Genomic DNA, 25,620 nt, shown 5'->3' with positions numbered 1-25,620 from the left:
AAGCAGGTGAGGGTACCCCCTGGTGCTTGCTGAGTGCTCTCTCTCCAGGACTGGGGAGTCCACACACAGAGTAGTTCTTCCTTCCATGGGGTCCTGAAACCTTGCTTAGTTGGTGCCCTCACAGCATTGCCCTAATCATGGTCAAAGGGGCCAGACCCGGGAGAGTAATCTGCTGCCTTTCCCTCACCAAGACCCAGGCAACTCTGCCTGATACTGGGAGTGTCAAGTGGTGCTTTCTTTCTGTGACTCTGAATACTCAGTTTCAGCAAGACAGTATTTCCAGCCCTAGGATTCTGGAATGCTCTGAGTCAGTTCCCACAGGTATCTGCTGCATGTAGCCAGCAACTGAGGTTAAGCAGAGGAAGAATGGGCACTTACCTTTTATTGAGCACCATGTTCCCAAGCTTCAGGTCTCTGTGCACGATGTTTTTCTGAAAACCAATGAATAGATGGTTTGCATGAGAAAGTGAGCAGTGGGGTCCACCTTGGAAGATGGAAGCTCCTCAGGGTTCTGCAAAGGCAGGAACGCCCTAGGATCTGTCTCTTAGGTGTCATCAAGCACACATCTTAAGTGGATAAGAAGTGGCCTAGCAGTTGATCTGCGTTTCACCCCAGACCAGCAGCTTCTGGGGAAGCTTTTCTCCTTACTCCATTATTCCATGAAGAAAACAAGCTTCAGTCTAGAGGCAGGGCAAGGGGCAAGCACTGCAGCACTCCTGGAACGAATTACTCCAGGCTTGGCCCGCAGAGCCTTGGGGTACCTGGCACCCCAATCCTACCGGAGTTCAGATACCCCGTGGCTATAATTTAGTTTCTTGGCTGACTGGGAATTACTGCATGGATCTCTGATGGGCTGCTGTCTGTTGGCTTCACAGGGACCATGGCTGGCTGTGGCCTGCAGAGTGTCTGACACAGGTCAGTGGACAGTCAGCCACTTCCCTCTGGACACTCCCAGCCGAAAAGCACACCTGAGTGAGGTCAGAACCAAGAAGAAGCCAAGAAAGATGCTTTCTCTGGAGCATGTGGGTCCTTAGCCTCACCTGGTGCAGGGCTTCCACCACACGGACCACGTCGTAGAAAATGACCACGGTCTCTCGCTCACTGAGCCTCTTCTCCTTAATGACATAGTGCTGTAGGTTGATGAGGTCAGCGGTCTTGTCACTGAAGTCATGTGCACAGAGGCAGTCAAGGACAAGGCAAATTCGTTTCTTCATCTTCTTTACCATCCGACCAGACTCTGTGTCCTCGACCGCTTCACAGGTGCGGTCCTGGGAGGCAAGGAGACAGGCCAAGGCCAGGGAGTTAAGGCTCTCCTTCAGAGGTCCAGAGGGAAGTGGCTAAATGTCTGCTGCCTTGGGTGAGGCACAAACACACACACACACACACACACACACACACACACACACACACACACACGGCCACTCAAACCTCTGCAACAAACCTGCAGGAGTATGAGAGACAAGACACGAGACCCAGGCAGCAGTGAGCACAAAGCCATGATCAACATCTCAGGTGAAGGCTTCATGCTCAGGGTCAGTCCTGGGCATTTAAAGCCAACTGGCCCCTCAGCACTTGAAACTGGGCGTGTCCTCCTACTGTACTTCCAGAGTCCAGCTAACACTAATGTCTCTTGTGACCATGTCCAAGACTGTAATAGACCTTTTGTTTTTCTCAGTTTTTGAGACAGGGTTGTCTCACTGTGTAATCTTGAATGGCCTGGAATGTGGCATGTAGACCATAGACCAGGCTGGCCCTGGACTCACAGATCTGTCTACTGGGATTAAAGCCACTACTGTAAGCATAAGATCCTAGAAATTTAAGAGCAGCCACTCCTGCAAAAATTCAGGGGTCACACAGCATTCTGATTTTGGTTTCCGACTTGACTGCATCTGGAGTCAACTAAATGCCAAGCAACCTGGCGCACCCATGAGGGATCTTCTTAATCTGATTACTTAAATCAGAAATATCATTTCTACGTGTGCCATATTTTACATGGTAACCCATGTAAAAAGATGTGGAATAAAGAAACTGAAGGCTGGGCTTAGGGGAATAATGCCTTTAATCCCAGCACTTAGAAGGCAGGAGCAGGCAGGTCTCTGAGTTTGAGACCGGCATGGTCAGCATACTGAATTCTAGGCCAGTCAGGACTACAGAGACTTTACACCACAGATCTAGCTTTGTGGGTGGAAGAGCTACTGGGGGTCTCCACCTTCCCATCCTCAGGCAGCCATTGTTGCACTACCTGGATCACAGCCCTCGAGCCAGTCAACAAATCCCCCTTATGTTCTGTTCCTTTAGAAAACCCTGGCTGTCCAATGGCTTTCCTTGTGGCTATAGGACTGCTGGGCAGTCATATAACTCGCAAGGAATACGGTGCTGGCCTCAAATAGTTCCTCATGCATAAAGGAGAGCTAGCAATCTTTCCCTCCCTGATGTCAAGGATCAAGTAAGCGAACTGTGGCCTGCTGCAGACAGGGGTCAGCAGGTCAGTTACTAATGCTGGGTCTGCTGCCCTCCTCACTACTTACTGCAAGGAAGCCCAAGTATGACAAAAACAAGTGCAACATGAATCCCGGGACCCTGCTGGCCAGAAGAGGCCGGGTCACTGCCAGCACGCAGGCACAGCCCTCTGCAGACCTGGAGGGAGGACCAACAGCCAGATTACTCCTTAAATGCAGGATCAGATCTGGGATTCACATGTTACAGGGTGTAGGCCCAGTGTCCAATGCACACTGATGACTTGCTCAAGATACTTTTGGTCACTTGTGTTCTGTCATCCAAAAGAATCCAAATGAAGGCCAAACATGTGACGATACCAGAATTACAAGATATCAGAATTGAGATACAAAAATCAACATTTCCGCTCCAGGGGAATGCTCCAGTGTTGGGGGCTGCTTCAGTGGCAAGTCTAAGAATAAGGCGGTGACAGGTGTGGGTGTGAGTGGGTAGCTCACTGTTAGCCCAGGCTGGGAAGCGACACTTCAGCCTCCTTAGCATCCTTAGCACATTCCACCGGTTTTATGTCAGTGATCACACTGACAGGGAGGCAGTGTAATGCGTAGGTGTCACAGCAGCCAGGGCTGGCTACACTCCTGTGCACCTGCCAACCAGCCTTAAGGCAGGTGACACTCTGATTCTCCCACGGGTCTGGGGCTCAGAGACCTGAAATGATTTTCCTGAAGTCATACAATAGATGCTCAAGGTCATATGCAAAAGAGCCTGAAATACCTGGGCAGGCAAAAGGACCATGATCTAGTCACACTGTGAAAGCTGACCACAGGTGACCCAGCTCCTGTTCTGTCTTCCACTGTACCCTGGACCATCCAGACAACACAGCTGGAAAGAGTGCATTAACTAACTTCCTTTTCTCCCTCAGAAAGGCGAGATCATTATGAGCACTGTAACACCAACATGACCCTAGCTTGATTCCAAATCTCTCTGCCCAAGCCTTGGCAGCGAGCAGGGAAGGAATACCAGGTGTCACATGCTGGGAAGCTGGGAGCTGCTTATAGAGTAGAGGTGCCTTTAATAGATGCCAGTCAGGGCAAGAAGTGTGGGGGCCACTCACCTGGAAGAGCCCATGGTGGTGGACCACGCCGTCCTGGGTGTGCAGCAGGGAGAGCAGAGAGTACTCGGTATGCAGCAGCATCTTGCCCTGCCTCTCCTCTTGGCTCTCTATTCCTTGCTCGCCCCTCTCCTCAAGGGTGAGGATCTGTAGGAAAGCATGTAAAGAAAAAGAACACATGCTTTCCTTTACCCAGAAGAACAGGGAAGCAAGTTCACTTGTGCTATGCCTGGCCTGACCTCACACAAGCATACGTGACAGCTACTTATCCTCACAGCCTAGAATTCACACAGAGCTCTTAAATGAGTCACTGAGTCAGACTGTGGACTTAACCGTTTCTCAAGAAGAAATGGGCCTACTGGTGCTCACAGGTAATACAGGTGTGAAGGCGATGAGGAGGAGGAGGGGCACCTAGGATACCTGGTCCTGAGGGTCCTGGCCTGTGCGTCTTACCTTCAACTGATAGAAGTCATCTGTGCCATCTTTCCTTGCCAAACACTGCACAATGCTCGGTACCGGTGAGTTGCCCAGTCGGGGACCTATGGCACACAGAACCATGGGCTCACTTTTCCGGAGGCCTTTTGGCCAGGTCTTCTCTTCATACCTACTGGGCTGCCCCCCAAAAGTGGAGGTGGATGTGTGTGCATCTGCTGGATACATACCTGGCTTTTGTTGGCACAGTCCTCAAAAAGAGTTTCCAGTGTCTAGTGTGGTGCATGCCTATGACCCTAGCTCTCAGGAAGCTCTTTCAGGAAGATGGCCAGCTTGAGTCCAGCCCGGGCTAGACAGTAAGGCTTTCCTGGCTTCACTACCCATAAATCTTATTTGTGCCCCCACACGGACCCCTTATTTGTCTCCTTTGAAGACTCAGCTAAAGTCTTGTTTCTCAACAGACGAAGTCCATCTTCATCACTGTTTACCTGTGCACCCCCACAATTAGCACAGGGCTATCTGCTGGTAGCAGGCACCATTATGAGCTATTTTCTGGGTGTCTGAAGTTGGAACTAGGCTATGCCTCTAAGTTCCAAAGGCTGTCCTAGAACAAAATTCCTACATCTGCAACTCTGGCCATCAACAACCTGGACTGGCTGGGCCTCAGACACCATGAAGAGTGCCTTGTTGCTCCTCAGCCTCCTGGAAACATTCAATTCACCCTATTCATCTACACTATTTTATAAGAAGTCCAGGGCATGCCTTTAATCCCAGCACTTGGGAGGTAGAGGCAGAGGCAGGCAGAACTCTGTGACTTCAAGGTCAGCCTGGTCTACATAGATCCTGTCTCAAAGCACCCTTCTCTAAAACCAAGTAAATACAACCTCAGGGAAATGCTACACAAAACCAATGGAATCAATCATGTCATTCGAGACAGTCAAATGGTGCCTTAAATGGTGAGTCACATGTGCTAACATAGCCATGTGCCTTTTGTGGGCTTGTTGATGTTCTGAGGTTCTTATTCTCAGGGGAGAAGGTTAGAATCTGGTTCTTGTGAAGCTGGTGTACTGACAAAAAGCTGACAACTTCTGCTATGGAGTGACAACAATCCTGGTGGGCACCTCACTCTGTTGTGTGTAGGTCAGAGATGGCTCCTGTGCCATGGCCACATCCCCACTGTCAGAGGCTTACCCAGGATGAATGGTCCTGCTCTCTTTGCATTATTTCCAGCAATGCCAGTCCCTAGAGCCTTGGCCCTGGCCGACGTCTCCCCAGCTCCTCTGTCTGATGCTCTCCGCTTCATTCTCAGTTCTAAAGAAGACAGAAAAGATCCTTCTGTTGAGTAAATCAACAGCTTTCCTGACACGGGTGAGCCCAGACTAACTTAAGGATGCATCCCACAGCTGCTGCTCCTTCCCACACCTTCTCTCCACCAGGAGCAGCCACGCTCCCAAGGATAAAAACACAACTCCTTTACTTGAGAGTCATTACACACCACCGGTACATGTCCTTGAAGGCAGCAGACACAGATCACAGAAGTGAGGGCAGGGAAGGCTGCTATAAGGGTGTCAGAGGGAGGCACAGGACTTTGGGTGCTAAAGAAGAACCTCTACAAAGACAGGGTAGGCAACCAAGCCCCAGCCCTGAGCTGTTCTCAAGGTGGCTCCTACCTCCAATGCTCACAGCCAAAAGACTGTGAGGAGGAGGCACCTTCTCCTAGGCTATCTCCAAGAAGTGATGGGCTGTGGACTCTGGGAAATGGCCCCTTAGACATGATGCTTAGGACTTCCTTCCTGCCCATGAAGTCTGAGTAGTACTGGCCTGAAGTTTGCTATGGAGTTAACAAACCACTTGAAAGTATTGAATGCAAAATAATTTTTTAAATGAATACTTTTTCCTTTTCTTTAAATATTTATTTATGGGGCTGGAGAGAAGGCTCAGTGGTTAAGAGCACTGACTACTCTTCCAGAGATCCTGAGTTCAATTCCCAGCAACCAGTTGGTGGCTCACAACCATCTGTAATGAGATCTGATGCCCTGTTCTGGTGTGTCTAAAGACAGCTACAGTGTACTCACATAAAATAAATCTTTTTTAGACATGTATTTGTATTGATGTTTTACCTGCATGTATGTCTGTGTGAGGGTGTCAGATTTTGGAAATACAGTTGTGAGCTGCCATGTGGGTACTGGGAATTGAACCCAGGTCCTCTGGCAGTATAGTCTGTGCTCATAACTGCTGAGCCATCTCTCCAGACCTTTTTGTTTTTCAATACAGGAATTCTCTGTGTAGTCCTGGCTGTCCTGAAACTTGTTCTGGAGACCAGGCTGGCCTTGAACTCTGAGATCTACCTGCCTTTTCCTCTCAAGTGCTAGGTTTAAAGGTATGTACCACCATTGCTTGGCTTAATGAATATAAAAATTTAAATAATATGGTATTTTTTCTGCATGTCTGGTGCCTGTGGAGGCTAGAAGAAGGCACTGGATCCCTGGAACTGAAGTTAAGAGTTGTGGGCCACCATGTGGGTGTTGAGAATTGAACCAGCAGCAAGTGCTCTCACTTTCTGAGCCACCTCTCTAGCTCCAAGATACTATTTCTTGAAAGAAAGGGAGAAGAAGGGAAGAAGGAGTGGATAGGGGTGATGGGGGTGCACTGTCTCTGCCCATCAGTGGGGTTGTGACTGTCCTGAAGATCCATTCCCTCCAAGGCTTCAGTACAAGCGGATACAGGGAGCCAGGGTTTGGAAGCCATTAGCCTAATGACAGATAACAGAAACACATTTTTTACAGTCATTTATTTTATGCATATGAGTACACTGTAGCACTGTCTTCAGACACACCAGAAGAGGGCAACAGACCCCATTACAGATGGTTGTGAATCACCCTATGGTTGCTGGGAATTGAACTCAGAACCTCTGGAAGAGCAGTTAGTGCTCTTAACCGCTGAGCCATCTCTGTAGCCCCAGAAACACTTCTTATTCTTCAAATCAAACTTGTTGGGGAGTCAGAGCCCAGGTGGAGTAGAAAGGCAAAGCTCACAGAGGTGCCCCAGTGCACGCTGAAGCTCAGAGAAAAGTTAATAGGGATGGGCTGAGAAAGCAGCATAAACAGACCTGATAGAGCCCAGGAAAGTAAATGTAGAGGACACAAGCAACAAGTTTCTGAGAGTCTATGTTGGAGGGTCCGAGGTGAGGCAGAAGTGCTGCCAGAGCCAGGTGAAAGGACAAGCTACACTAGGAGTGCAGCTATGGACACTCGCTGCGGGGCTCAGAGACACAGAGCACCAACTTCTCCTGTGATTTCTCTTGCATATAGAAGTAATTGGCGTTCCCTGTACCAACCCTGAAAAATGGGCCAACATGGAAACCAAGGAACCTAATCTCACCACTGTGTCTCCTGGGTTTTCACTCTTACACAAAGTAATATAAATCACTGCAAAAATATGGACCATACTCTAATGTCATTTTGTGAGTTTTTCTTTTTCTTATTTTAGGTAGAATTTTATATTATGTGAAGTTTATCCTATTAAAGCTGTAAAAACAAATAAGCAAACAAGCAACCGCAGGCTTGGCGCATGCCTTTATTCCTAGCACTTGTAAGGCAGAGGCAGGTGGATCTCTGAGTTTGAGACCATCTTGATCTATTGAGCCAGTTCCAGGACAACTGGGCTACATAGATAGACCTCATCTCAAACAAAACAAAACAAAAACAAACAAAAAAAAAACAAATAAATAACAACAACAAAAAACCCAAAAGCCAAAACCAAACCAAGGGCTGGGATGAGGACGAGTGGCAGAGACTGGCCTTGTGTTCAATCTTCACCATGGCAAATATAAAACAGAGCCGCACATGGTAAAAGCACCCTGTCCCTCTCCTTCTGTAGCATCACGTGAGGCACGTTTTGTTTCCCATTTTATGGGCATCCGTTTCCTCCTCCTCCTTTTTTTTAATGGTCATACAAATGCCTGTATTTTGGCTCTTCCCCCCCCCCTTTAAAATTTAAACTCCAGGGTAGGCAAACTGCAAATATCAGCAGCTATGCAGGGGAAGAGAACAGAAAAGAGATGGAAAATACCATGCTATTTCAACCCGGATGGATGTCTGCCACACAGCAAGCAGCCACCTGGTGGGTGGGTGGGGGTGGGGACTTAAGAGAAAGAGGAAGGAGTCTAAAGTACCAGAAAAAGCAAACTTAGGCTCTGGCCAGCACCAGAAAGAAAAAAACAGACAAAGTTATTCCAACTCTTTGAGCCAAGGTTCAGAAAGGTAGACAGACCCAGCAGAGCCTCACGGTGGCTCACTGGGACAGCTCTTGGCGCTCTGTTCCCTCTCAGGATAAATGCCAAGAAGCAAGACTGCAGAGTCAAATGGGGTAAAGGGCTTTGGGTTTTGTTTTCAGACAGTCTCCCTCTAGCCCACTGGTTCTCAACCTTCCCCATGCTTCAGCTTTCTCACACAGGTCCTATCGCGGCAACCCCCAGCCATAAAATTCTTTGCTTTGTCACTTCATAACTTAAGTTTGTTATACGTTGTAATGTAAATGTCTGTGTTTTCAGATGGTCTTAGGAACCCTTGTGAAAGGGTTGTTTGATTCCCCGAATTGAGAACCACTGCTTATAGCCCATTGTGATTAAGAGCTCATTATATAGACAGGATGGCTTCAAACTTATGACCCTTTCTCAGGCCAGTATGAGCCGTTGTGCCTGTCAAGGTAAGTATTTCTTTTCTTCTCTTTTTCTTTTTTTCCCCTAAAGCATTTGACACACAATAGCAAGCTGTTCCAGGAAGGCTGTGGCAACAGACAGTTCCATGCAGCATGGAGGAGGGGAGTCACAGGTCCCGCACCTGAACCAGGACTGTTCCCTCACTCTCACAAATGACCTATTTCATGAGTAATAAAAGGGACACTGCTTTTTAAAGTCATAGTTCTTTTTTTCCTTTCTAATCTTTATTTTGGGGAAAATTACAACATTTTCCCCTTTCCTTTCCTCCCTTCAAACTCTTCCATATAACTACCCACTCCAAAGTTATAATACTTCATGTCTGAGATTGAACCTGTTCCACATGCTTACTGGTTATATGTACTGTTTATTTTTAAATTTTCTTTATTTTGTTCTCTATTTTAAAAAATGATTACATGCACTATTCATATATGAGAACATGTGTGTGTGAGAGAGAGTATGTAAGCATACATGCATCTTAGTAGACATGCGCATTTCTCATGTGAGTCTTGGGGACTGAATTTGGCTGGCCCTGGTCCTCCATTTTTTATTTCTATTGGTTTGAAAGTGTTACTGCTTAAACTGCTATCTAGCAAAAATATTTGTCTTTTCCTTTAGCCTTGCTGCTATCCTGGAGAGCATCCTCATGCTGAGGGTCACAGTCCTGTACTAGGGGCTTCTATTAACATCCAACAGTCCCCAGATGCAGAAAAGCAGAGACACAGAAGAATGAATTAGCTTTAGAGACACCCCAAAAGTCACATGGCAGCACCATGCCAGTGTCCCTGTTCTTAGCCTGGCTAACTTGAGGCACCCCCAGTGTACACACAACTTCCTCGGAGAAGACAAGCTTGACAGCTCCTTGCCAATGGCTGTCACCTGGTCTCACACTGTGTCCTATGGTTTCCTCCATGTACTTCCCACATTTTGTAATAATGCATCTGTTTGTATGTGTTTAATGACCGTCACCACCACTAGAAAAACAATTTTTATATACACATATGAACCACTGCACCTTGGAGCCTGGTGCAGCAACAAACAGATGCATTCCCTCCAGGGCCAGCAGCCTCTGGTAGTAGCTGGTATCACCATGCTCTGATCCCGGTCCCCTTCTCTGGAGTGCTGAGCCTCCTCTTTTCTCCACAGTTCCCTGGAGAGCACCAGGCAGGCGCATCACATCTGTGTCGATGCTGCTTCTTCGCCTACACACAGTCTAGACGCCTGTTTGCAGGGAGCAGCTGCGGCCCAGACAATGAGTGGGCTCAGCCTGACCCCTCCTACCCCACTCAGGATTCTACTCAAGCAAATGGCATGGGAACAGCTCCAAGACACCAGCAGACAGAAGGATGGGAGCAGATGGGCAGAGATAGGAAAAGATGCTGGCGGGGAAGAGGTACCCTGACTGCCTTCCTTCCTAAACATCATTTCCTGCTACCCAGAGTTGACTGAAGCAAAGGAAATCATGGTGAAGAGACAGCCAGGAAAAACTGAAGGATGAGGTTTGCAGAGACAGACCTCCTTGCCCCTGCAGATGGTAGACACATAGGGTGGCTCCATCCCTGACAGGGATGCTCCAAACATACCTCTCAATGGTTCACAAAAAGGCCTGTTTGAGGGATCCTGCACCTGTGGTGAAGACAGTACTGGCTGCTATGGCCCCAAAAAGACTTGGGCAATCCCTCCCAAACAGCTGTTCTCACCCTAGGGTAGAGGTTCCCCTCAGTTATGGCTCAATGTTTCTCAGGCTGAAAGCTTAGCAGCCCTGGGACTCAACAATCTCAGCTTTGAAGTTTGTAGAGCTTTGTTCTGTCCTTACAAGAACACTGACTTGAATCTCAGAAAGCTCGGAGAGACAAAATGGGGTTGTGGGGTGCCTGGGAGGAAGGCACTGGAAAAGAAGGTAGCCCAGCAGCCTCGCCAATTGCAGGTTCTACAGCTAAAGATGCCCAGAGCCCAGGAGTGTAGAACACAAGGACTTTGCAAACACACCTGCACAGCTCCAAAGGGAGAGGGGCTGAAAAGACGGGCGGTTCTGAGCTAAGGGTGGGCTCTGCTCCCCCACTCAGCCTGGCCTCAATACAGCACAACTAAAAAGAACTACACCCTGTCTGTGGAGGATCCAGTCACTCATACCCAGAAGCATTGACATATCAGCGTGTTGATGCACAGGCTCAGGGCAGAGGGAATCCCCTGCCTCAGTGAGTTTGAGGTGCAGCCCATGGGCCTATGTATGGATATAAAGCACCTACAATCAAGTTCTTCAATTTTTCTTGTTTGAGATGGGAGTCTTTCCATGTTTCCCAGGTTGGTCTTGAACTCCTGAATTAAAGCTATCTCCTTGCTCCAGCCTCTGGAGTTTTACAGATACCTCCCAGTTTGGACCAAGGCTTCTTGAAGCAGCCTCTGGGTTTCTGAAGAGTTGAGTGATGCTGTAAACCCACACAGTGAGGAAAGAATATGAGGCCAGTCCTCCCGTCGGAGGCAGTGGATTCCTTACTGTGGGAATATATACATGTTTGTATGTGTGCCTATGAATATAGCAGCTGGAAGCCATGTTTGTCAGCAGCTGCTAGTACCCACTGGTAGCCAAACAACTACGTTTCTTCTGCCAGGTCAGGTCAGCCAACAATTTCATGCTGTCCCCATCAGCAGGTCCATCCCACCCTCATGTTCCTAGCTGCCAAAACACAGAAAAACAAGTGCTCCTGAGCCATGCAGCCTATCTTCTGCTCTTTAACCTCTGGCATTTTCTACTGAAGGCAGGGACCCTACACCTCTACTCCCTTACCTGGTCCTGGAAGTGAGGGCAGAAGACCAACCTGCCCTAACCCTGCAACCCATTTGCCATGTGCTGGTTAGGAGTCTGGACCCACTCCAGATTCTCCATGGGAGAGAGAAAAAAAAAATGAGTCATTGCCCAAGGGCACCAAGAACAGCACCTTGTCAAAATGGACTCTGGCTTCAGCTGTCTCACGCCCAGCCCAGTCCCAGATGTTAGCAAGCAAAGAGTTTGGAGTAAGTCAAATGTAGACTCAGCCCCAGCACTATCACTGGTGATGAGCTGTGTACAAGGTTATGTTTCTGTCTACGTCTACAGAGAATAACACCTTCCATACTTCCATAGTTGTCCTATGAATTACGAAGGATAACTCACATAAACGGTTTAGCAGAGAACCTGTCGGAATAGTACAAGGATTTGATAAATTGCCCTTAGAAGACTGCCTATAGCCAGGTGTGGGCACAGTGACAACAGAGTCCCAACAGAGAGAACTCTGAGTCTGAGGTCAGGTCTACACAGCAAGTTCCATTCCAGCGAGGGCCACAGAGTGAGAACAAACAAAAGCTTGAGCATAGATTCTCTCCTGTCCAAGGGAAAGGGGACAGTCATCAAATTGAGAGCTAGAGAGAACAGGAAGAAGTAGGAGGGTACCCAGGCTTGAGAGGTGTCAAATCTGCTTCCTCAGACTATATATAGGTCTGATGGACTGGTAGCTAGTCTGAGAGTAGCCCTGTAGTTCAAGGAGCAAAGAAAAGGCCTGGGCAGCTGAGCTGCTGAGGGCCTGGAGCAGAGCTGTGCAGAATGGAGGGGGAGCCAGGTTTGTCTGCTGGAGGAGGCTGAGCACAGCTGTTGAGGGTTGGGGGGTAGCAAGAGGAACACCTGCTTTTTGAACAGAGGCACAGTCATCACAGCCTTGTGCTTGCTGGTCCTTCAGAGAGCAGAGGCACTCTACATTCTGCAGACCAAGACTGGCACATGAGCTGACACTACTCGGCTTGAGGCACAGTAAGGGCTGTCCAGGATGATGAAGCCATCTCTGACAGTTCCATCATCCCACTCCAGTTAGTGTGAGGGTTAGGGAAGAGCCTGAAATGAACACGTGATACCTCTAAGCCTAAGACCTTTGGGACAGGGCAGGGGGAAGCATGCATGCTAGGCTCTAACCCTTCCTTCCCACTGAAAGACTCTGTGGAGCTAGTTCTGGATGCATGCTTTTCTTAAAACAACAAACTGTCAAAAGATGGGTGAAATTCACCCCACTCAAGAAGAGTGTACTGGCTGGTTTTGTGTCAACTTGACACAAGGTGGAGTTAATCACAGAGAAAAGAGCCTCAATTGTGGAAATGCCTCCATGAGATCCAGCTGTAAGGCATTTTCTCAACTAGTGATCAAGGGGGGAGGGCCCAGCCCATTTTGGGTAGTGCCATCCCTGGGCTGGTAGACTTGGGTTCTATAAGAAAACAGGCTGAGCAAACCAGGGGAAGCAAGCTAGTAAGTAACATCCCTCCATGGCCTCTGCATCAGCTCCTGCTTCCTGACCTGCTTGGGTTCCAGTCCTGACTTCAGCAGCGATATGGAAGTATAAGCTGAATAAACCCTTTCTCCCCAACTTGCTTCTTGGTCATGATGTTTGTGCAGAAATAGAAACCCTGACTAAGACAAAGAGCAAACTGCAACCTAACCAAAGAGGTAGGAGTTACTGCCGCTACTGACAGAACAAGCGCCATGCCTCCTGTGTGGCGCATTTTGCAAAAATGAATTCCTTACTTATGCTCTTCTTTGGCTAACAAGTGCAAAACGAATCCTAACTGGGACAACCCTGAATTGAGATCCTTTCAACAAAATGGGTCTATATGCTTCAAAAACATCAATGGGAGTTAAAGAAAACAAAGCAAAGACTGGGCGAGGAGGCACAGAACTGTGACCACAGGGCTCAGGAGGTGGGGAAGTGGAGGCAGGAAGACTGAGCGCTTCAAGGTCAGCAGTTCTAGGTCATCCTCGGCTACACAGCAGGTTCAAAGCCAGATTGGGGACTCATAAGGCTCTATCTCCAAAAAGAGAGAAAGAGAGAGGAGGGGGAGGGGAAGGGGAGGAAGAGAGGGAGGGAAGAAGGGGCCACACTAAGCTGGGTATGGTGGTTCATGCCTGCTGTCTCAGCACAGGGATGCATGAGGCAGGAGGACTATTCTGAGTTTGTGGCTAAATAATGAGTTCTGGGCCAATACGAGCCACAGAGTGAGTGGTGGCGGCCCACATCTTTAATCCAAGCACTCAGGAGACAGAAGGAGGATCTCTGTGAGTCTGAGGTCAGTTTGGTCTACATGGTTGAATTCCAGGCTAGTTAAGTCTACAATGTGAGAACTGGTCTCAAACAAACAGCAAGGTTAAAGAAACTAAAGGTACATGGCACATAAATGCAAGGGGTAATCCTGGAGAAGAACACCATGAAGGACATAGGCAACCAGCAAAGAATAAAGACACCTGCACAGTGTGTGTGTGTGTGTGTGTGTGTGTGTGAACATATAACATTGATAGTGTCGTCTACATTTTTTCTTACATTTTTTAAAAGATTTATTTATTTTATGTACGCCAGTACACTGTTGCTGTCTTCAGACACACCAGAAGAGTGTGTTGGATTCCATTACAGATGGTTGTGAGTCACTGTGTGGTTGCTGCGAACTGAACTCAGGACCTCTGGAAGAGCAGTCAGTGCTCTTAACCGCTGAGCCATCTATCTCTCCAGCCCCTTTTTCTTACATTATTAAAATGTTTTACTCATATGCATGTGTGTGAAGGCACCGGATCCCCTAGAAGTGGGGTTATAGGCAGTTGTAAGTCTCTGATGTGGGAGCTGGGAACCAAACTCAGGACCTTTGCAAGAGCATCAAGTGCTCTTAACCACTGAGCCATCTCTCCAGTCCCAGTTAAACTTCCTGGATTGAAAAGCATGTATGGGTTCTGTAACATAAAACCCCTGCTCTATTGGAGGCACAAGTGTTTAGGGGTGGACAAGAGTCATGATGTTTGGCATGTATTCTCAGAGACACAGGACATAGTCCTACCTGCTGGACTACCTCTCAAGACTCAGGTCACAAGTTTAAAGGGGCCTGTCTTTGGGTACATAATTGCAGTGGGGAACCTGAAACCTCATTCTTGCTGGGCAAAATCAGAGTGGCAGGAACAGATTTAGTCTTATATGGCCAAGAAATGCGTGGGGAGGAGGGGGTGTGAGAGCTCTGTAATTTTCTGGTCCACCACCTGGTGGCGCTTTTCTGCAATGCATCCTAGGTACTTCTCTGCACCAAGGGCAGAGCCACTGCTCTCCTTCAGGCTGATAAAAATTAAAGGATGCAGGGACTACTGCATCAAAGACAAGCCACTTTGCCTCTGCTAACAAGGAGTCCATTGGGCAACAGCACCACCAGCAATCTACTGCACAGGTCCTGTAAGGCTCCCAGTTTTCAGGAAGAAACCCAAGCTCTCCAGTAAGGCTGCCAGACCCAGGCTACCTCTCCTGCCTCACTGCCCTTATATGAAGCTAAATGTAGCCCATGAGTCATGGAAGCTGTATGTGCCATGAACAGTCTTGCCCTACCCTTCTCTCTGGTCTCCTTGTCACCTACAACAGATGCTCCAGCCATTTGCCAAGGCTAGGTGGCCTTCTTTACCACTGGAGCATACATACCTCTACACCCTCCCACTGGGCTGTGATGACTGTTTACCCCCCCCCCCAGGTTGTGGGTTCCCAGAGAACAGGTCTGACTCTTGCTGAGCCCAGCCCAGTGCCTGCCAAAAGGCTAAGAGAAAACAGGCCATGCACCTTTCTACAAGGCACCAAGGCCAATGTTAGGGCAGGGGATAGAGACAGCTGGATTTGGAGTTATTTACAGGTGAATCCTGCCCTCTGCCAGGGCAGGACCAGTGTAGGATCAGACAAGAACAGAGCCAGTCAGACTCGGTAGTGTCTACCAGCTCAGGGCAACAGACACAAGGCCTCTGCTGGCATTACGAAGTTTGACCAGAAAAAAAAAAAAATCCCCTGGCATATTGGGTGCAGTGGCACATGCCTATATTCCCAGCACTCAGGAAGTAGAGTCAGGAAGGCAGAGAGTCCGAGGCCAGACCGGATTACATAGTGAGTGCTGTCCCACAATTACCACCCCCCCACACACACAGTAAAGGAAAATAAAAACAGAAAGAACCGCCCAGTTCTAGTGAAGCTGAGACAAGAGGATCACTGTGAATCAAAGCTAGCTGGGCTACCTAAGACCCTTTCTGATAACAAAAGGCCCATGTCAGAAATGCACGAGGCAGGACATGGTCTACACTGGGTTGTTTGGATAGCAGAAAGACATCCCAACCATGGAACCAAACCCATTTATGTACAGAAGTCCACAATGAGGAAGGAACGGACTAAACTGTCTAAGAGATGCAAGATCTCTTAGAATCCAAGTGGGAGCTCCACGTTCTTACATTATCTCTAAGTGATTTTGGCTTACAGCTTTATAGTTTACAAAACAGCTGCAAATACATAATTCTAACTGATCCTCCTCAACACACACAGGAGCATGCACACTTCCTAGAAAAAGAAAAGGAGATAGTGAAACTCCTTTAGTCAAAGGACTAACTCAAAAGTTGAGGCAGGAACACAGGTTTTCCCATGCTAAATCTGCATAAGCACTTTACATCTTTAACTGTCAGACACCTGAGACAGCCGACCTCCCACAGACCTGCTGTCTATATACCCAAGAAAGCAAGGGTTTCAAACCACAGGCAGTCACCCAAATGCCAGATGGGAAAGTGAGACCAACATGGGGTCATGTAAACCAGGGTTCAGGACTTAGCTACCATCACTTGCTTGCTCTGTGACCCTAAGCCAGTTAACCCTTTGTGGGCCTTAGTTTCCCCATTTTGAAAAAGGAGGTGGTAACATTTCCTTTATAGGATGTCCAAAAGATCAGCTGTTATCCTAGGGCTGTCAGGAGAAAGAGAAGTGTCCCTGTTTGTGTACAGGTGATTTGGTAGAGAACCTCTCCAGACACCTAAATTTTCCCCTTGTACCCAAAGGACTAATTACTAGGATCCATTTTTAGGGCTTTCCCCCTCCCCCTAAATGCAGGGTCTTATTCAATATGTAGACTGGGCTGACCTTAATGTGTGAGTCTCCGGTGCCTCTGCTTTCCAAGTGCTAGGATTACAGGTATGCACTACCCTGCCCTGCCTGGGTTCTTTTTCTCATTCATTCATCTACTTTTCTTTGTTTATTAAAATGTTGGCAACAGAACCCAGGGCCTTATGCATAGAGACATGCCTGCAGAGCCAATGTCTGTCTTCTCATGACTGAGAAACCAGAGCCTGGAACTGGGAGCTTCCTGAGACTCTTGCCCTGGCTGGAATGAGAGACTTTCAGGGCTATTCCTTTGAATCCAAATGACATGACAGGTATGGCTGAAAGGGGAGTGAATCCTCTCCCAATCTCAAGGGAACCAGGAAGCCATTTCTTAGTGCTCTGGATGGATGCTGGGGGATGGGGAGGTGGATTAGTAATCCTTCACTCCAGCCAGGATTCCCTGGTGACAAAGACTCAGGCCTGTGCTGTCATCTTAACTATTCCCAAACAGTGAGGATTCTGCTCACTTTGTAAAAGCGAGAGGATACACACAGCTCCAATTTGTTAGGAAACTAACACTGTATCTTTCTCTCCCTGCACTGCACTGCCTGGGGGTTACTAGTGAGAGGGCTAGAGTGAGCCTCACCCTCTGAGGCTGCCCTGCTCTAGGCTTGTGGGAGAATACCTGCTGCAGCCAGAGAGGAAGTGACTCAGCCCGGGGGAAGTGGGAGGGGTGCTCCAAAAGGGCCTGCACAGCTCCCCCAAAGTACATCGGCTGCCATTAGGCGGCCTTTCCTCAGCAACACTTGGTCATGCCGAGCACTGCAGCTGGGGACCAGAAGGGGCCTGAAAGCCCACTCTGCAGCTTGGAGATCCAGCTTTGTCTTGTCTCCTCCAGGAGGCAGGCTTTACAAATTAGCTTCATACAAGGAGATTGTGTAATCACCACTTACTACCTTCAGGAGTCCCCATGGGCTCTACCAGAAGACCAAGGTGATGGTCAGAAGAAAAGATGCAGCATACCAGTCCCTGTAGGTGCTGAAGTGGGTTGGCTGCTCCTGAGGGCATTTCCCCAGCAGTCACTCTTAGAAGCCACCAGAATGGGATCCAGGGTATTGTCGACAGTCCTGTCACCAGCTGACCCCCTCCTCCCTGCCTCCAGAAGCAGCTGATGTGACAACAAATAATCTGTCAGGCTGTGTGGGTGTCAGAGGAAGGGACAGTCTTAATAGCTCTTTTTTGAGCTGTGCTCGCCTGGTATCTCCTATCCAGAAAAGCAGCCAAGCACTGGCTTGGTAGACATTTGTGATTGTCTTGGTTCTGTAAGGGGCTCTGTGCCACGTGTGGAGAAGGGATTCTGGAGCAAGTCACTGACAGCTCTCCCCTGTCATACCAGTCTGCTCCAGCTCACTGGCTAGAAAAGAAGCTCACAGCAAGGAAGATCCTAGCATGTGACTCAGGGGCCCTTCAGCTCAAAATATCAGTTACTGCTTTGTGTGGTTGACTCAGCCCAACGACATGGCTGCCACAGGGTCCCATATGGAGTTCAATACTGTCACCCAGAATAGCTGAAACCAGGCAGAGAGAAAGCAATAAGAGATCAAAGAAGAGCTGGCTGTGTCTAAGAGCCTCCCCTCTGTCCACTTTGTGACCTGGACACCTGTTTCTGTGCTTGTAGCTTCCTCACCTGGAGGAGAGGGGGGTGGCACTGCCCCCAAGTAGGAGGCACCGAGAGGGACTGTCCTCAGAATCAACATGCATGAAGAACCAGGTCAGTGTGTAGCCCAGATTTTCAGAGTAACGCAGCAAAGCTCTGCTGAGCACACATACATGCTGTCTGCAGCAGCTTTAACAGAAGCACTGCATCGTCCTGAGAGCAGGGCCATTTGGATCAGAGCCATAACCCTGTTCTGTAACTGCCTCTATACAACGGTACATTTCACAACTTTGGGTTTAAGATGGAGCTCAACTGGGAGAGCACTTGCCTACCTCCCAACGCCACAGAATCTGTGCATCCAGACATAAGCCTATAGACCCAGTACTTAGAAGCTGAGGCAGGAGAGTCAAATGTTTAGGTCAACTTCAGGGACTTCCAGACTAGTTTGAGCTTGATGAGACCCTATCACAAACAACAACAACAACAACAACACCAGGCCTGCACATCTTTAGTCCCAGCACTTGGAAAGCAGTGGCAGTCGGATCTCTAAGTTCAAGGCTAGTCAGGTCTACAGAGAAAGTTCCAGGACAGCCAGGGCTACACAGAGAAATTCCATCTTGAAAACAAACAAGCATCCTGCAGTACTGTATGTACATATCTATTTGGTTAAAGAAATTACAAGCATCCTTGAATGTGCATAGGGAGCTTTTAGAAGAATCCAGAGAGAAGGGGGACTTTTCTACTTCTTATCCGTATTCTTTGGCTTATTTGGTTATTTCCCTATAGTTATTATGATGGTAATTCTGGTGGCAGGTGGAAGCTAAGTGCCCCAGGCTTATGGATCTGTATGCTATGGGTTCCCAGGAACTAAGGGAGGTCACTACTCCTGGTTAGTACCATCTCCCTTAGCCTGAAAACACACCTATGAAGGGCTTCCTGCCTGCCACCTGGTATCCACGAGACAGAGGCAGGCCTCAGCAGTCACTTTCACAGATCATTAATAAAGACAGAGTGGGTCAGCCCAGTCCTGGGCCAGGAACCTGATTATGTCAGGTACTAAGCAACACTTGGAAGACACTGGGGTCACAATGATTTGTTCAAGGTCATTAGGCTAGCATGTGACATAGCTGGGTTCTGAAGCCAGGTCTGACTGTGTGTAAGGTGTTCTGTCTCCTCCCCATGGGAGGAGAGTGAGGACCCTGTCTTTAGACAGTGGCAGTTCCCTTCTTCAGGCAAAGATTCAGGATTGCTTCAGCCTATCAAGGTCTTTCCTCACTCTCTGGGGACTGAGCTTCCTGGGGCCAAAGCCTGGCCGGAATGGAAGAAGGGGTAGCATGGGTTCCAGAGTCACACAAAGAGGGATGTGGAAAGTCCCAGTTCATCCTCACTGGCTGTTTAACAGGGCAGGCTCCTTAATCCCTCTAATCCCTGACAAGCTGTTCTGTAAAGCAGAGACAAGCCCTACCCCCCAGAGGCTATCCAGTACGGGTGTCCACGGTAATCAACAGGGAACCTCTGGTGGTTTGAAGCCTTTTGTTGTTCTTAATTTTCTTCCTATTTTTTTTCCAGGAGAAAACACACCTCTTGCCCATGATGCACCCCTAGCCTGGGATGCTGCCAACACCAAACTTACTGCTAAAGTAGCAGGACTTTTCTGGCCAAACCTGGCAGGTGCCAGCCATGGGGTCCAAAGTCCCACAGTATGTTGGACCAAGTCACCCAAAGGCCAAGACATCCTTTCCCTAAAAGCACTGCTATTCCTCTAACATACTCATCAAAGCAATAGGAACTGTGCCCCGCCACAAAGGCAAGCGACTAGGAGGTCAATCCTGTTCTCTCCAATACCTACCCACGCCTATGACAGCCCATTCTCTTCATTCTGGACCCTTGGGTAGCAAACTTCTTAAAGGCTAAAGAATCTATGTCTAGCCCTCTTGCAGGGTAGGTAGATGGCAGTCTGCATTCATATTTAGACGGGACACTGCTTCCTAACAGTGGGGTTTCCTTGAGAACATCAGCCCAGTATAGAGCTAAGCCCCAGAATCTACATTCCCACCCACCCACTTATCCCCTATCTGCCTCAGGCCAGACAGAAATGGGCTAGTTATGAAGGTGTGGCTCTTAGGAAGCTAAGAAAGGAGGGTGGGGAGTTCAAGGTTAGCCTGGTCTATATAGGAATTCTGGGGACAACCTGGGCTATTAGGCCTTGTCAAAGAAGCAGCTTTGAGGCCAAGAGCTCTTCTAGGCATTTGTCCCCTCAGGTACTTAGGGGTGGGCTAAACTGTATGTATGAGGAAAGTCAGGGTTTGGAGGAACGGTCTAGTGATTAAGAACACTTATTGCTCTTGCAGAGGATCTGAGTTCAGTTTACAGAACCCACATCAGGTAGCTTATAACCACCTGTAACTCAAGCCCCAGGGCACATAAACTCATGCAGCCTCCCACATAGACAAACAAACAAAAAAAAAGTAAGAAAAAGAAAAGAAAACCAGTCCAGCTAAGCACTTGCTCAATTACACCCAAGATGGTGCATAGTGTGTACTAGAAAGACAAGCATATAAATGGAACCATCTCTAAAACAACAATCCAATCAAGCATGCAAACCAGCCTCTCCGCTCTTGGCTCTTGATTCCCTGGCTTGCTAAGATGTATAGGGGAGTTTGGGGGCCATTCTGAAGGCTACAATCTTACTTAATGCTCTTGTTTCAGACCACTTTCTCATAGCCACCCCACTTTAGAGAGGGTCTAATAAATCCCAGTCTGGCTTCAAATTCGATATGTAGATGATATCAATGTGTATTTCTCCTGTCTCTACCTCCCCAGTGCTAAATGACAGGCACGTACCAGTATACCCAGTCTTTATGTAGTACTAGAGATGGAACCAGGGCTCCATGAATGCCAAGCAAGTCCTCTACCAATACAGACATACCCCCATTCTCTCTCTCTTTTTTTTCTAGACCAGACTGGCCTTGATCTTAAGAGATTAGCCTGCCTCTGCCTCTGCCTTTCGAGTGCTGGAGCATGTGTCACTGCTGCCACCACACCTGGCCAAGGTTAACTCTTGATCAATGTCAGAAAGTTAATCTTATTTCATGGTAAGATCTCCACAGGGAGCTCTGAAAACTACCTCTAAATGAGGCTGTTCAGAGACCCTTCGGCTGTGGCTTGATCAGATAGAAGGAATACATGAGAGTTTCTGAAACTTGACAAAGCTCATTTCTGTGGTCAAATATGGGCAAGAGAAAGGTAAAGACAGACAGACTGCCCTCGTCCAAGGTGGAGATGTAGGCAAGCCAGCAGGAAGCTTGCCCCAAAGCTGAGCACGGTTCCTCAGGGCTGTTTATTTGAAACTCCTTCCCCTTGTGGGTGAACCCCGAGCTTTCTGAATGGGGCTGGCTGATCCCACTGGCTGTTAATCTTGTCCCTATGCTACCCAACTGCTGAATGTCATCATCCCCTTTCTCACCCAAACCAAGATCTGCAATTACCTGTCATTCTTCCTCCTCCAACCACCACTGTGGAACACCTCTAGGGTGTGTATACACACACACACACACACACACCTAACTAGAGTGCTTCACAAACCCCCAGAAAACTATCCACTCCTTAAAGTCTGAAGGACTCCCCAAACTTCTCCTTAATATCCTTATCCCCAGTTAAGTCATTCCTTCTGTTCCCTTGATCTGTACTTCACGCTGCACAGACTTCTGGGAAAGACTCCCCAATACCTGTGACAATGGACTGGGTGCCTGTCCCTCTCTCCTCTTCCTTGCCCCTGTACCTAGCATGTGACAGTCACATGTCAGAATCCACAGGTGTACTGCAGAGATTCTCTACTTTGAGTCACCGTACATGTAAGTGTAGTGTACCACAAGTTCATTAAACACGACACTTCCTGCTGATGCTAACTCAGGTTCCAGAGCAGACTCATTAGTGGGGACTCCAGAGAACTTGACAAACATTCCCTCCAGTTCACACTTTAAAATGCTACTTCTCAGTCAGGTGTGGAGGCACAAGTCTGTAAGACCGAGCTGGAGAGGCAGAGGCAGGAGGATCAACACAAATTTGAGGTCACCCTAGTCTACATAGAGAGACCCTGCCTCACAAGGCCAAAACAATCTTATTTCTCAGTGGTTCTCCTACTTTTCTGAGGGTTGGGGCAGGGTTAAGACAGGGTCTCTTTATGTAGCCTTAGCTGTTCTAGAACTCACTGTGTAGAGCAGGATCAACTGGAATTCAGAGGTCGATCTGCCTCTGCCTCCCCGCTGATGCTACCATGGCTAGCTATGCTTCTGCTTCAGAAAAAGGCTTTAGCAAAGAGACCTGCACTGCTCCTGTACAGCATGTCAAAGCCCCATTTTCTTCTCAGAAAGAACACATAAAATGCAGTGCTCTCCTGATCCCCTCAGAACAAACAGCTCAATGGGACATAGCTCTGGTTCCTGTGAATTGCTTCAAGTAGTTCCCAGAAGATCTCTCCAGCAGCCTGCCATGAAAACTACCATTAACCAAGCATCTGCTACTCAGTGAATGCTGAGGCCTAACTCTGCAACATCTGTCTTGATCCTCACAACAGCCCTATTGGGGTTAGTCCTACTGTGTCATTTTTATAATGGGAAATCTGGGCACAGAGAGAAATATGTGGTTAGCAGAGTTGGGATTAGAATCAGATCTGTTTGAGCCAAACAAGCTCTTAACCTCTTCAAACTACTGTCTTACCCATTAAAGGCACAAGAGAAAAAATGTAACCCCCCTTACATCTGGCCTTCTGAGAGGGAAGCCCTACCTTGCCTGCAGCTTTGGCAACCTGAGATCTCAGAGAGGGAAAGGCACTTCTGGATAACCCCTTGCAGTGCCCTCATGACACCTTCTCAGCACAGATCCTCTGTGTCTATACCAGCTCTCCTCTTGGAGGAAGCACGTGGTGGTCTCTGATGGGGTGTCTAGCTGTTTCACCTTCCACCCTCCTCACAGAGACTGTGATCTAAAATTCAGATCTAGTCCTGCCACTTCTCAGCTAAAGCTTTTTACTAGTCTCTCACTGCACTGGAAAACGAAGTCCCAAATTATCAATGAGAGATGTTCACTTTTCATTAACTGATATTGCTTTACTCTGTACTTTGTCGGCTTCCGTACCAGTCCACTGACCCAGCTGAGGTTCTGTCTCTCTCTGATTCTCTGTAATTTTCTCCAAACAGCAGCATCTCCCATTTCACTCTCACCTGGAAAAGCCCCACCACCGCCCTTTTTTTTCCAGAGCTGAGAACCGAACCCAGGGCCTTGCACTTGCTAAGCAAGCGCTCACTCTACCACCGAGCTAAATCCCCAACCCTTCTAAGCCTCCCCTTTCTATCCTTCTATACTGGGCTCCGGTCACTACTGCCCAAGTTTCCCAGACTGACCTAGTAGCTTCCAGTACTGGGTTCCCTCAGCATTCAGTTCCTGTCGCTTTCGTAGATCCCATTTCAACTATCTGCTTGCTGCTCAGTTTTCTCTAACTAGACAGAGAACTAGTTCAGATAAGAACCTCTTTATTATGTGTTAACTTAATTCTCCATAATGACTCCTCTTACCATTACCAGTGCTTTGCAAATGAGGGCACATAATAATGGTTGAAAGTCTTGCAACCATAAAGCTGCAGCACCAGAATTTGAATTTAATCAGTCCAGAGCAAGATGACACACAAAATTTAAGGAGTATGCCTCCAAAGCCTACTAATACTACACAGCACTTGGCTCTGCAGGCAGGGCCCTTTTGTTATGTGAAAAATGAATGAATGAATGAATGAGTGAGTGAGTGAGGACTATCTCCCGCAGGTCGAGGTCTAATCCACAAACAACTGATGTAACAGGGTCTTTAAGGAGGAACTCACAGCACTGTTTACACATAAGGGCTGTAGGATTTTGCTCTTGCTTATCTCATGCAAAACTACTCAGCCAAGAGGGAAAGGCGCCCAGCCCAGCATGACTACCCTCTTCCTTAATGATTCTCAAAACTAGCAAAGCCAACCGGTTTCCTCCAGTGACTTAAAACAGAGCAAAGTCTATCCTGCCACTGAAGGCGGCTGTCATCTCTTCCTTCCGCCAACAACCTGGGGGAGTGGGGGTAGACAGAGAAGCCACCGGGAATCCGAAAGCTCCTACCCAGGATTGAAAGGTGGGGCCAAGCATTGTAGGAATGGGCGGGCCTGACCAGGACAGCAGGTGAAACACTGACCACAGCAAGCTCTCCCACGGTGAAGACCGGCCCAACGTGGATCTGGCAAGCAGGTAGCTGTGACTCGCACCTGAACGCCGCCCAGGATGTGAAAATTCCCCAGCAGCGATGGTGTCGGTGCCAACGGGTGAGGGCTCCAGGAGGAAAACCTTGGCTGGCTCTCCTTGGGGACTCGTCCTAACTTTCAAGTCACTCTCTAGGTCAGGAGAGAAGCACGGAGAGGAGGAGAGGGTCTCTCTGGGGGAAAACCTAGAGCGGGCCAAACGTCGGCTGCCTCACTGACTGGCTGAGTGGGTCTGAGCAAGGCGGGCAGTGCCCACTTCCCAGGGCTGCGGAGAAGACCATGGCTCCCGGCAGCCGCCGCCCCCGCCGCCAGAAAGGACAAACCCCCGGTGGCGGAGGAAGAATTTACTATGGCAATTCTGGTCGCGCCGGTCAGCTTCGGACTGTCACCGGGGTCCCTCCGCCACGATGGCCCGCCCCGCCAGCACGCAGCCCCCCACCCGGCTCCGCGTCCCAGGACTCCGGGCTTACCTTTCCCGGGGAATCAGCGCTGCTTGCCCATAGTCTGCAGCCCAGAGCCGGGGCTGCTCGGCGCTCCGTCCCGGTGGCCGGGGCCGGGCCGGGGGCGTGGGAGCCGCTCACCGCCGCCTCCCAGCGCAGCCGCCAGAGCTGCTGCTGCCGCCGCCGCCTCCCTCCATGGCTGCGGCGCCGCCACCTGACAACGGAAGTGACGCATCGGCCCTCGGCCCCGCCTCCCGCCCCCTCGACTGAGTCTGGGGTTGGTGCGCCATCTTCAGGATGGGCGGAAGCCTTCAGGCAGGAGGCTCAGATAAGATCGCCAATTGGTTCTGGGTGGAGTCTGGGTCGAAATCTGTAAAGCGATTGGACAGTCAGGGGGCGGTACTTACCGCTAATCTACATCTACAGTGGGATTGGGACGGAGGCGCCGCCCCGCCTTGGCTCTGCAGAACGTCCTCGACTTATGTGCTCTGGTTGTTGGGGACATCTCTTAGTGGCTGCAAAAACCGTCTATTGCACTGCATTCTTTAGAAAAGCGGCCTTTCCTTTCTCCCCATTTCTCGGCTTCTAGGAATTTGTTTGGGAAAGCGCTGAAGTTGGGTTCAAGAGAAGTCAGAAATTA

General features: G+C 48.8%; 1 protein-coding gene across 2 annotated transcripts in view; it reads right to left on the bottom strand.

Annotated features, from left to right (window-relative positions):
• STK40 (serine/threonine kinase 40) overlaps window positions 1-25,186 on the bottom strand; it is a 34,640-nt gene extending 9,454 nt beyond the window's left edge. Inside the window, exons 1-6 of one of the 2 annotated variants that reach the window (XM_080921319.1) lie at window positions 25,011-25,186; window positions 5,189-5,308; window positions 4,019-4,104; window positions 3,569-3,712; window positions 1,041-1,268; window positions 379-431 (exon numbers count right to left, since the gene is read on the bottom strand). In XM_080921319.1, the coding sequence (XP_080777445.1) occupies window positions 379-431; window positions 1,041-1,268; window positions 3,569-3,712; window positions 4,019-4,104; window positions 5,189-5,300 (623 nt within the window). In that variant the 5' untranslated portion in view covers window positions 5,301-5,308; window positions 25,011-25,186. Of the gene's footprint in view, window positions 1-378; window positions 432-1,040; window positions 1,269-3,568; window positions 3,713-4,018; window positions 4,105-5,188; window positions 5,309-24,476; window positions 24,552-25,010 lie in introns of those variants that run through there. The other variant, XM_080921320.1, reaches the window with a different exon arrangement.
• Window positions 25,187-25,620: the final 434 nt, after the last annotated feature.

Source organism: Micromys minutus (assembly GCF_963924665.1).
Source record: "Micromys minutus genome assembly, chromosome: 9".
NCBI lineage: Eukaryota > Metazoa > Chordata > Mammalia > Rodentia > Muridae > Micromys > Micromys minutus.
Note: the sequence above shows the minus strand (reverse complement) of the source record. Positions and strands in the feature narration are given on the sequence as shown.